Source organism: Lichenostomus cassidix, chromosome 2 (genome assembly GCF_008360975.1).
Source record: "Lichenostomus cassidix isolate B80296 chromosome 2, HeHo_3.0, whole genome shotgun sequence".
Lineage (NCBI taxonomy): Eukaryota > Metazoa > Chordata > Aves > Passeriformes > Meliphagidae > Lichenostomus > Lichenostomus cassidix.
In genome coordinates, this window is record NC_139482.1 from 8,565,171 (window position 1) to 8,578,036 (window position 12,866).

Genomic DNA, 12,866 nt, shown 5'->3' on the forward strand with positions numbered 1-12,866 from the left:
AACAAATTTCAACCTTGCTTTCTTTGCCTTTTGACAAAAGCAATTCTGATAGCAGGATATTTACTACTGTGGGTATTTTGAGATCAGGGAAAACTAGCTTTCTTCAGAAATCAGTATTAAGAAAAAAAAGTAGGAAACATTTAAAAAGGGCAATTTTTTTTGTTTTGTTTGTAAGAATTGAGACACAACTAAATACAGCTGAAAACAACAGCAAATGTCATCAAGCAAAGTCAAACTTAAAAGTGGGTGGTTTTTTTATTCTCCATTATAGTGAAATAATTTGTTTGTTTTGAATCCCAAAGATCTACAGGATTTAAACTTGTGGTGAAATGGATTCCTATGTTGGAACTAAAAATCTTAACTTAGAAAAATTGCCCTACACCGAGGAGGATGTGCTACTCCCAGTGGAAATTGCTGTGGGCTGCATCCACTTGAAAATGATGTCACTTCTCCAACAGGCAAGAGCTTGGCTCGGAAATGTAACCAACACTAAATACACCAAACTTTAGAAAAATAATAATTTACTTCAAATTCTTCTTAAATAATTTTTTTTTGTATGTAGACAGAAAACAAAGGCAGAAGAAATCAAGGATGATGCAAATAGTGCTGTCATGGAGGAAATAATTCTCAACATTCAGCTGATAAATCAGGAATCAGCCAATCTTGGCATTTCGGCATTAATCAACCTCTGTCACAAAGGTGCTGCTGGAACGTGGCAAACATTACAACAAGCACTGAGTGGTGAAGTATATCAGCAGTTTAACAATAATTCAAAAGACAATTACAATTATTACATTCCAAGCACATTGTGTTGCACAAAAAACAATTATGAGCAGAAACTCTTCTTGCTTGGAGCAAATAGAAAATGGCAGAAAATGCTATCACACTATTAAATGATCTTTAACTGAATAAAAATAAGAGCAAAGATTAAACTAATTAAATGGGATTCCTGGTTTCATCAATTTTGTATTACATATACTGTTTAAAAGACCACGTATTTCAAGGAAAGTGTGAAAAATCCCTATTCTGGTCACATTCAATTTAAAGTGAGTAGGTGATGGCAGGGGACAATTCTTGAATGTTTTTACTACGTTCTTTTTTATTCTCTCAAGGTCACCAAGAACACCAAGGGCATCTTAATCTATCACAGTTAACAGAAGTTTGTATAAAGAAATAAAGTCAGTAATGGGTTTTAAACTAACTAATCAAGGATCAAGTAAAAGGCTTTTTTTTTTATGTCAGTAGTCATTATCTTCTTTCAAGGATCCCTCAGATTTCTCACTTCATGAAAATAAAATAGAAAATCTATTCTCCAGAGAAGAATAGAGAACTCCAGACTCCATACAATCAAGTATTAAAACAAAAATTGATTGTTTGCTAACATTTTACATCAGAACAACCTTCAGAAATCACCCTAATAGCAATTGTTCAAAAAGAACAGGATTCTTCCCTCAATGTCCCCATCAAAGCACTGAGTTCACAAGGCTTACATCAGAATGGGATCGAACTGCCATTGTTGGAAAGAAAAAGCTGCAATTATTACAACTGTTCTGCGATGGTGGAATTCTCATTTTCTGCTGCAGTACAGCAAAGGCAAGCCTGGTGATAATGTTTCAATCTATTTTTTCAATGATTTTGTATTAGGGATCAAGGATTACTATAACTGGCCATGCAATTGATTGTGCTGATTTCCCTCACTACCAATATCAAAAGCAAGTGGGAAGAAAAAAGGAGGATCACTGAGATTTCTTCTTGGCAAGGAAAAACTAGAGAAAACTTTAGTGGCACAACTTGTGTATTCCTACAGGGTTTTGTAGTTTAAGTTAACTTATAACACCTTACAGCAGGAAAATATAGAAAGAACATTATCACAACTGGTTGCACCTTTGTTAATATCAGACAAGGATTCCACCTTTGTTTTACTACAGAATAAAAGCTACATCTTTGGTTTTTCCTTCAAGACTTCCATTATCCAGCTGCCTTATTCTAAGACTTTGCAAGGATTCCCTGAAGAATGCTGAATTTTGTTGAGGTTTTAGATAGAGATTGTGCTGCTGCATGATTTCACTGATAATGCTGATGGAAATACAGAAAAATCAATACATTTTGGGAGTAAATCCTTGAGAGTGGTACATGTAGATAGATTCTTGTTAAGCAGCCTTGTAAAACTGCAAACTGAAGTAAAAGTGTCAATAGGCATCAATGAGTATTTTGAAATTTCATGTAAACGATAACACTGATTCATTCCATCCTTTTACTTTTCCTCTCAGTTTTTCAGATCTTTACTTTCCACACAGAAAGATGGTGGGTGACATGTGGTCTCTGTCACACCTTATTTACCTTCATCTAAATCCTCTGAGCTCATCTGAAATATTCCTGAATCATGAGATCAGAATGAAATCCAGTGTTGACCAAATATGATAGCAAGGAAGTTGAAATCTGATTAACACCTTAAAAATTTTTATGGACTCAAGCTTCTGTGTGGTTTCCAGACTTAATGTGTTTACAACACCAACAAAATCTACTTCTATGCATGTATTTATTACAAAAGTATAGACAATCTCTAAAAGTAGCAAAAGTATATTTGTTTTTGTAAAAGAAAGCACATCCAGCAAATGCAGATGAACTTTGTAATCACATTCATCTCAGCATTAAAATTAAAAAGGTAGATTAGTCCTCATCTTCGTGTTTGAATTAAAATTTAAAACAATTTTTTAAATCCTTCCTTTAAAGCCCCTAATGGAATGAAAGAAGTAAATCTGGTTGCCAATGCCATTATGAATTTCAGAGTCTATTCTTGGTGATGAAATTTGTATGCTGTATTTGAACAAACTGCCATGCTAATGACATTCCTCAGTCTGGTGTCTTCAATAATAAGCAAACTGAGTTTTTAAATGTAGTTGATGGGATTTTTTCTCTCTCAGACACCCTATGAGGAAAAACAGAATTTCCCATTTACTTTCATGACCTCTCATTTAAAAGCAAAGATTGCACATTATTTACTACTGGATGATTTTCCTGAAATTTAATGAGGACTAAGTACAAATATGACAGAAGTAATTATCACAGTTTTATTCTGCACAGTCAGGGTCTCCTTGTGCTGTAATTGCAAGCCTTTCATTCAGCTGCCGATACCAGAGTTATTATCATAGTACTTTATGTTGTTTCAGAGAGGAGGGAAACAGATTTCTACCTCACTTTTACCCTGCAAATTTATCCTAAGGGCTCATTTTGCCTGGCCTTGTGCTACAGCGAAATTAAAGACATATGGGAAGAACTTGGACTAAATCTTTTCCGATTCTCTTCACCCATTCCCAGCTGCAGTGAGGCCATCAATATAACCCCACTTTTCACATCATGTTGTGAGGTACTGAGGTATTGAGGGGAGGGTAGCATTTTTTAAAAGGAAGAAACATGTGGGCAGGTGGCCAGCTCATTGTCTAGCACGGGGATTTTTTTTACGGTGTGCTGCTGCACTCATTTAGACTTCAGTGAAGGTCGAGTGAGCCCCAGCTGGAGACTGGACCACTGACCCAGAAGCTGGAGATACCCAGCGACATGCACAGGACTGGCAGCTTCCCTGTCTGAAGCTCAGATATAATTACTTTATTTTACACTCTTCCTGCACCAGACAGCCCCCACAGGCGGGGAGGGAAAAGCCTCTTCCAGTCAGTTCATCCCATCCTGATCCTGTGCTATCCATGCCCATCTCCCAGCTCACCACAATGCTCACTCCTCACCCAGGCACTGCAAGGAGCAAATGCACCAAGAGCATCACTGCACTGCCAGGATAATCACTGAGGTTATTTCAGTTGAAACAGTCTGAAGGAAAGAAATGGTAGGATTTTGCGAGAGTGAATGGAAGCATTTGTACTGATACTCCACATCCACTGTGTGCTTACAAAGACACTGACTAAATGTGTGCCTGCTGCCAGAAAAGATCTCAAGTAAACAGCAGCAGAAATAGCACACATGTCCAACTTTGGCTTCACTAGCTGTATAACCACAGTAAATACTGCAGAATCAAATGTCCAATACAGTACTGCAGTGGGCATTTGAAGTGGGGAGAACAGACAGTGAATATCTCTACCACTCCTATATTCTACCTCATTATACAAACACTACACAAATATGTTTACACCAATCTGAAGATATTTAATTTGGTTTGAAATTCAACAGTTTGCAGGGAATCTTTCCAAACCATGGGCTTGCAAAGCAGGGATTTCCTCCTATCAACCTCCCCGCTGCATCACCTTCACGAAACATACATTTTGGTCTATTGCTTTCAAAGTAGCAAAATTACTACTACTTAGTAGAAACAAACTGAGGAGGAACAAACTCATGTAACTAACTGGAGCATCTCTTTCCTTGGAATAGCAGGTCCACACAAATGTCAGCTGTGGCACCTCTCCCCATACAGTGGGGTCTTAATCCTACTATGAAGAAGAGGAACTCAAGAATTTCTCTTGGCAGTTTTTCTTGGCTATGCAAGTTACTGGGCACTTGTCCCAGTCTAATGAAACACTTGTGAACCCTCTTATTTCTGGGCATAGGAATATTTCTATAAGAGATATAAAGACAACCATAAGAATTTTTGGTTCATCAGTGTGACGTGTTGTATTGAACAAAGCTCTTGAATCTAGGAAAACCACAAAAAATGAATACCTTCTAACCCTGCAGAACGAAATACCCTTACTAAAAGCTGGATGGAAAGGCAAGATTACAACCCTTTGTGAAAACACAAGAGTTAAAGCTGTGGAAGCAGAGAACCTCTGCTTGCATTAGCTTTGGGCATCCTGATAAAGCAAACCTCTTCCCAGATTTTTCAGTGGGATATCTCAGTCCTGTTTCTTCACTTCCAACACTACTTAATCTAATCCTTTTCTCTTCAGTGTAATTAAAGAAATAGTTACACTGTAATCCAGAACTACAATTGCAACAGCCATATACACACATGCAAGAATTTAGCTCTTCTCCAGCCAAATTTGTGTGCTAAAGCTAACTAAGCTCTGCCTACACAGATTTTGGGCAGGTTGCAGAAGCCCAGTTTTTTTGTAAAATCCCAGTATTTGTCAACACTGAACCTGCCTTAGCCCTGTCTACAGATGCTGCAATTCCACTTTGGTATCATGATGTTGCCATGTGAATTACAACCAAGCTCTTAAAAGAATATAATATCTCACTTCGAGTTATCACCTCCCACTCCTTCCCACAAAACCTCTCAGTTTCTTCTATCAGATTAGGGCTTGACCAAACATAACTCACCAGCTGGGTCCTGAAGACACAAACAGAGCACTGAAACCCTGGAGCTGGACCTCTGTGTATGACTTTACACACAGGATGCATATTCCTTGGAAAACCAGCTGTGCTCCCCTGATCCTGGTGCCAGATAGAGCTTGGTCTCATCACAGACATACCTAAAAGCAGTCCAAAAACTCTAATCTGTGCCTACTGACCCTTGTCCTCTGAAATGAAAACTGGCAATCCCTCAACATGCAGGTGTTTTGGTTTCCCCTCTACCCTAAGCCAAAGACAAAAACATCCCAAAGGTGTTTTTTTGGCTTCTGTGTGTTTTTTAAACTCTTTGAATAAAGCACTTTCATGTGTTGAAGGAAATGAAGCTTTTGAACTCTGCTGAAACAAAGATCAGGGAACGGTTTCTATTTAGTTGTGGTGTTTTTTTTAAGAAAAAAAGTATTGTCAACAGCATTGGAAGGAAGCAGCCTGTAATTTCATGCTGTTGCAAATTGTCAGCTGCCTTGCCCACACAAAGTCATTTAACTGGGGGAGTGATACTCCCCAGGAAAATGAGCCAGTAATGGCATATGCAGCCCACTGCAGTGAGATCTAATTCTCCATCTTAAGTTCTTTCTCACAGTTTCCCTGTAGTAACTTTTCAGTGCCTAATTAATGCGAATAAAAACGGTGAGAAAAAGTGACTCCAATCCCAGCAGTCCTATGGAAGTCAAGGACACAGTGCCTTTTCCCCCCTCCACATGGATATCCTGACACTTCCATTGAGATGCTATGACAGGACAATCCTACTGGCATTACCACACCTGTTTGGTGCCTACTAATAAAGATCTTTTCTCCCTGTCACCTTTCATGGACAAGAAAGGATTCATATTCAGCTCACACAGTCATGGGAAATGGCAGCTGGGCTGCACTGGAGTACCTGGATGCAAAAATTGGACTGACCTACTTTGCAGTTGGAATGAATACACAGGGGCTAAGGGATCCTGCTCCTGCTTTTAAAACAGCAAACTCAGAGAAGAACCAGGAGAGCAAAACAACCACCAGCTTGTGCATCACTAGGTCAACAGAGGAAGAAAGGTAAGAGGAAATGTCACTTCCTGATGGAGAAAAAGCTCAGAAATCTGTGGAGCTCAGCTCTCCTTGCCCACAGAAACCATTCCTCTTACTGGAGCTAGTAGGACAAAGCAAAAAAGAAGAAGCTATTTTTACCTCTTGGAGAAGGAAAAGCTCCGCTGAAGTAAAGCATTGAATTTTATAATCTGTAAGTTAATAATATCTAATACCAAGTACAGAAAAACTGACAGTATTAGACGGTAGAATAAGGGCTATCTAGTGACTTTGTTTTCTCAGAACATAAACTTCAAGGGTATTGCATGCATCTATATTTCTCTTCAGTTTGAAAGGACAGTCTGAAACACCAGCTTGTGAGGTGCTCACAGCCTGAGGTTAGCAGTGAGGTGCCTGGAGTGAGCCTGTTTTGACAAAAAAGAATGACAAGGATCAGCTATGTGGAATACTTCTCATAGGTTACCATACTTACAATTGGACTGGCATTGATGTAGTCTGAATTGTCGTGGCTACTTTCACCTTTCAGACATATCCTGGAATGGTCATCTGCAAAGGAGAAAATAAGAGAAAAAAGTTTCTATACCAGCATTCTACCCATTTTAAATTAGACAATTCAAAGTCAGATTAATGTGCTTTTCAAGACATGTAAGTATCAGAAAGGATGTGTTCTGACTCCCAACCTAGCCATAACACTGATACAGCCAGAGCATAGCAGCCTGACTCAGGAATGAAGCAATGGGATATTCCAGAGGCTCAGTTTAAGAAATCCTGTCTTCATGAGATGCACCATGATGTGCTACAACCTCTCCTAGGAAAAAGGAGAATCTCTACTGTTAAGGGAGTTTAAGATTTAAACTAGGCAAATCACTAAAAAAACCCAGCAATATAGGAAACACTCCTGTGCTTGCAGGGACATGGAAGAGGGAAGCTGCTGGGACTTTGTCCACCTGGCTTCTCTATAAAATGAACAGCAGGAACATGGAAGTACAGCTGAGAGCTGCACAGTAAATTAACCTGTCCCGATCAAAGACCTGTGCTGTCTGGTGCTTCACTGTGCTGTGTGGTGCTTCACCAGGATGTGGGGAGACAATATGATGTGGAGATGACCATGGAAGAGAAAAAATACCAACAGTTGCACTTAAAGTACAACTGGAGCCCGCATAGACATTGCACACTGCTGTTCCTGCAGCTAGATCAGCCACCAGTAAAGAACACAGCAGTTCTGGACATAGGAGACTTACACTGTTTGCTCATCATCAAGGTTATTTTATCCCTTTTCAACCTGTAATTTTACTGGTGCTAGCTCAATTATATTTAAAGCTGGTACACTCCAAACTCTAGTCCTTTTTAAAAAATTTATTTTTACATCAGAACACATATAATGGATGGGTTTTATTTGCCTATACTTAGACAGTGATAATGCAGATGTCTGCATCTATTCCAATCATCTAGACTCACTTTCTGTTATGAGAAAAAAAAAGTTTCTATGTGATAAATCATTTCATCCTGATTTAGCTGTTGCAAACAGGCCCAATTGTGTTCAAGAAATGCCATTTCTTTGCACTGACTAAAGAAAGACCAGACCACACTTGGGTAATTTATGTGAGATATGTCTAAGTCTAATATGAATCTCAAACAACTTGTACCTGATATATAACCAGCAAAATTTATACTTCTCAGGAAACCTACCCTACACAGTAAATGGTGGAAAGAGGCTGTGGAGCTGCCCTTTCTGTAACCCTCTACAGCTGAACACAGACACGGATGTTTTGAGAGGATTGAGGATATTCCCACTGATTTTTCAAACAGACAAAATAAGAGTACCTTGTCTAGGGGCCTGGGACACCACTCAACACCAGGACTCCAAGTTGGCTGTTAAGTACCAATCATTATTTTAATAATGAGGAATAATAAATGAATTAACAAACAATCTAAGTACCACACAGGAAGGCAGAGAGAGAGTTTGGGCTCTACGTAGGTTTATTCAACAATAATGCCACGGCAGTTCAATGTATGAGCAAGACAAAGGGATTTTTTAGGAGTGTTGTTTATAGTCACTCAATCTCACCCAACAGTGGCAACAATCTTCCAGAATAAGATTAGTGACGAACAAGTCATGTCAAATAACTGAAGAGATATTCTTTACTATTTACATAAAGTTATTTTCCCTGCTAAGGTTTCAACACAATATGAGGATGAAGAAGACAAGAAAGGGAACATATTCACAAGCATTATTAATTTCCACCTCACTTTGGCACCACTGTACAAAAAAATCCAAACCATAAATATGAACTTTTGACACCTGAGATCTTGGGCTACCCAATATTTTTTATGGGAAGTTTTGCAATGACCATTGTCACAGAGTGCTTGAAGAATTGCAGCTCTGAAACCTTTTGGCTTTGCAGGAGATACACCTTTGCAGGTTACATGCAGGAAATGTGGTCTCTCACATACCTTAAGCTAAGCAAGCACTCAGGGTAAGTCCTGTTCATTGAACAGCAAAAGTGTTTGAACTAATCAACAAAGCAAACGTGTGAAATGTTTTCAAATGGATGAAGGAGAGAGAGCAGACAGTGATTCATCAGTTTTTAGCAAACAGATTTCAGGGTGACTCTCCAATAAGAGTCAAGTGTGAGATCAGTAACTTCAGGATCTTCTTTTGAAAAAACCCAGTGTTTTATCCAGACCTGCTTTAGTGTGCCATGTTATTATCTTGCTGTCTTGGAGGGTTTATCAGAGGGTGAGACATGTTAAGGTTTTTAGTGAAAACGTGGTGAGACTTTGTATTTGCACTTAGGGAAAAAAGAAGGGTGCAAAAAAGGTTGTACATGTTTTTCTGCATATATCAAGAGTTTTCACCCATGTGTGCCTCAGTTGCAGCATCAAACATTCCTATTGACAATGAACAGATTGTGCTTGTCTATGCCTGTTATCACCTCAAAGCTTCTAGGAACTAGCATAATAGCTCTTCAGAAACAGGCAGGAAAAGAAGAAAAGAAAAAAAAAAGCCCAACAGAATACCACGGACACCAGATTGTTATTTTAACAATGAACAACTACGGGGAAAATGCAGAATGTACAACATTTTTTTTGGGCAAACTGCATATTGATTATGTGAGAAGCAGGAGAAGCAGGAAATAAAAGTAAGGAAGGTATGTCATAAAAGGAAGATATATAAGATCAATCTAAAAAATGAAAAAGAAAGGTGAATGAAGAAGTAGGAGAGTAGAGGGGTGGTAATAAAGAAGAGAGAGAAAAGACAAGTGCCGTTACTAGCTGCTGCAATCTGGCTAAGTTACAGCTCCTCATCATTTTAAGTGTCTACAATAGCTGCTGCTGAATGCTGAACTACTTTGCATTTGCTATTGCTCCAGCCAAGAAAGAAAAGCAAAATGTATAGATGGGTATATGTGGCGGAGAGAGGCTTCCTAGCTGAGAAGGTTAATACTAACCTATAGCTCAGGAGAAATAAAGCACAACGTTGTACTTTAAATGCATGGAAAATATAAAGGATAGAGGATAAAGGCCATGATATTATAAACAAACACACATGAGTTTGCAGTATATAAATCCCAATTTATCGACTGAAAAAGCTAAATTTTGGTGTCTACACATAGATATCTTCATGTGAAGTGGTTAATGGAGCTTGATTTAGCTGGCTAAACACGAACATGGACTGTTTGAGAAACTGTAGAGTAGATGAGATATTGCTCAAGGAAAACAAGACACAAGACCCAAACTACTTGTACCCTATTAGACCAGCATCTGAAGCTCACACAGGATACTCAGTGGCATCCTAAAGCTATTCATGTCACTATAAACCAAATATCAACTTTTTGCACAGCTCTCCTGATGTCACTGCACTGACTGGATCAGGGCTTTGACACTCGGCTCATACAGAGGCAGCTACATGGAGACACTTGAATTCAGGCATCCTAATCTACGATTTCACAGACTCATGCCCAGAAAACAAGGTTTCAGTGTCTCAGTAAAGGTTTCTTCTGATAGTTGAGTGTCCTAAGGACACTTGGGCTAGCAGGCAGGAGGGTCACAAGTCTCCCACATATCTTGTGTTATACCCGCTAATTCTGCCTGGGTACCTTAGGCATCTCAAACAACACTGGGTTCCTGTTTTCCTCAGTCTAAATGACTGAGTTGAGCATCAAATGTCATTACTCTCTGGATTATTTAAACAGTGACCAATACTACAGTAGTATGTCATCTCCACTTGCTTCTCTTACAGTGGCACTGCAACTTAATGAAAATTACTTTTATTGTTAGACGGAGATTGAAAACTTAAGGAAGCAAGACTCATGTCATCCTTCTGGCTTTTTTTCCTGTTAATCAGATACTTCTGAAGGAACAGAACCAACAAACGTAAGGTTGAAAACAAGGAATATGGGCAACTTTGGTTTGTCTGAATTCAGGCCTCACAGAACAGGGCAAATCTTACAAAAATCAGCCTGGCATATTCTGTCTGGATCATCATTCTCTTCCTTCTAGATTTAGACTTTTTTTGTTTTGTTTTTGGTTTTTTCTCCCCCATACAAAGCAATATACAGAACTCTACTGAATTAAGAAAGTGAAGAACTACTGAGGAACAAAAGCAGAGCAATCTGAAGATTAGGAAGAATCATAATCTGTTGATTATCATTATTCTGCCTATAGATGATTGGCACAAAACGGGACTTTTCTTTGCTCTGAACTGCTCAAGTTCATTTACTTCAGACCACTATTTGTAAATGCATTTGTAATATGGATAATGCACACAACCCTCTGCTCAGGTGTTCCCATCTTTGGTGCACAATCCCAGGCTGTGCTCTAAAGGCAAACAAGTCTCAGAGCTGGGTGGCTTTGCTCTAAATGAAAGCAAATGCTTATCCTTTAGAGGAAAGCCAAGCACAGACATAAGCAGGTTGCTTTAGTATATACCATTACCCATGGACACAGCTATGGTGGACAGCTTTTTATAGATGTTCACTGCAAAAAGTTGTTTGCCAAATGTTTAAATAAAAACATAAATGAAAACACAGTATTGACTCTATTGAGATGGGTTTTTCAGAGGCAAAAAAAAAATTTTGGAAAGCTTTTTTTGAGCTGCTCGTGTATTCATACACAAAATAGGCATCACTAAATTATAGCTCCAAATATAGACAGCATGTGCCCTAAATTATAGCAATCTGCTTGTTGATTGGATAAAAGGATACAGTTTTGTTATTCTAGAAGTTCCAGGTAACTTGAATTGTTAATATTTTTTAAACTAGTATATAGTTAGGTGCAGTTTCAAGGTGTTCTGCTATCAAGTATTTTAAAAGCTCTTAGTAAATAGAAAAGTTAGGCAAAAGAGTAAGCTGTGATAAAATTGTGATAATAATTAAATCAGTTATATAATCAGTACAAATAATATTCTATTACTCCAAGACTGGTTAAGAAAGAAAAATGCAAAGCAAGTACAACACAATATTAAAGGTTCTTTGAAGCCTTTCTAAGATGAAATCTTCCACGTGAATTGGCAATGTTTTTCTACCTTGTCAGGGTGATTATGAATATGAAAGGGGTAAGGAAACACTAACAAGGCATTACTCTGTGAGAATACATCGAATGCTGCATAACAACTTTGCAGAATATCAAAAGCATATCAGGTTTGCTTCTTCATGCATTATGAAGCAAATCTATGGCTTTCTTTGCTATAGTTTTAATGCCTAACACAGTAAAAAAAGAAGTGGACAAACTGGGCCTTTTCATCTAATCTCAGAGTTTAAAATAACCAAAACCATATCAAAATTTAATATTGTTTAAACTCTATGCCACAGTTCCCACCCATCAACAAAGTAGTAAATAGTTTAAACATATATAATATGACAGCTGTTTACCAGTACACAGCAGCTTCAGAAAGTGAAGGCAGGTAATTTTGTGCAATTCACTCAAAAAGGAAAATCCCCAGTGCACTAATATTTGTAATAGAAGTCTCCACATTGCAGAAGCAAAGTAAATATAGCATTTTACCCTTTTAAATGGACTAGAACACTTTTTGTTAAAACTTCAGATAAATTGCAGTCTCCCTATCCATGTCCAAATACCTTCAGAGGTAGCACTGATTCAGATATGTGAATCAGCACTAGACCCAGATATGGAAAAACAGGCATAACCATATGTCATGGAAGAAGCAATGGCAGAGAAACAAAGGCTGGTTAGTGTTGGCTGATACATCCACATGGTACAATATGATGAAAAGAGACAGACTATCTGCACCATCCTGAGGGTATTTAAATGGACATGTGGTACTCAGGGATGTGGTTTAGTGGTGGACTTAGCAGTGCTGGGTTAATGACTGAACTTGATGACCTTAGAGGTCTTTTCCAAATGATTCTATGACAGCCAAGCTAAAAATCTCTGCTCTTTAGCACTGTTACAGCTGTGTTACCTCAGGTTTCAGAGGTAGAAAAGTCTAGTCTGAAGGTTTCTGTCTTATGGCTCATTGTATCATGAAGACACAGTTTCTACACCAGTCAAATAACCAGCACCAATTTCTGGCAACATCT

General features: G+C 38.4%; 1 protein-coding gene across 3 annotated transcripts in view; it reads right to left on the bottom strand.

The window, feature by feature from the left end:
* Window positions 1–12,866, bottom strand: part of PTPRN2 (protein tyrosine phosphatase receptor type N2) — a 634,777-nt gene that overhangs the window by 47,624 nt on the left and 574,287 nt on the right. For all 3 annotated transcript variants that reach the window (XM_085050284.1, XM_085050285.1, XM_085050286.1), the window contains one exon: window positions 6,797–6,870. In XM_085050284.1, coding sequence (XP_084906410.1) covers window positions 6,797–6,870 — 74 coding nt within the window. The remainder of the gene's footprint in view (window positions 1–6,796; window positions 6,871–12,866) is intronic.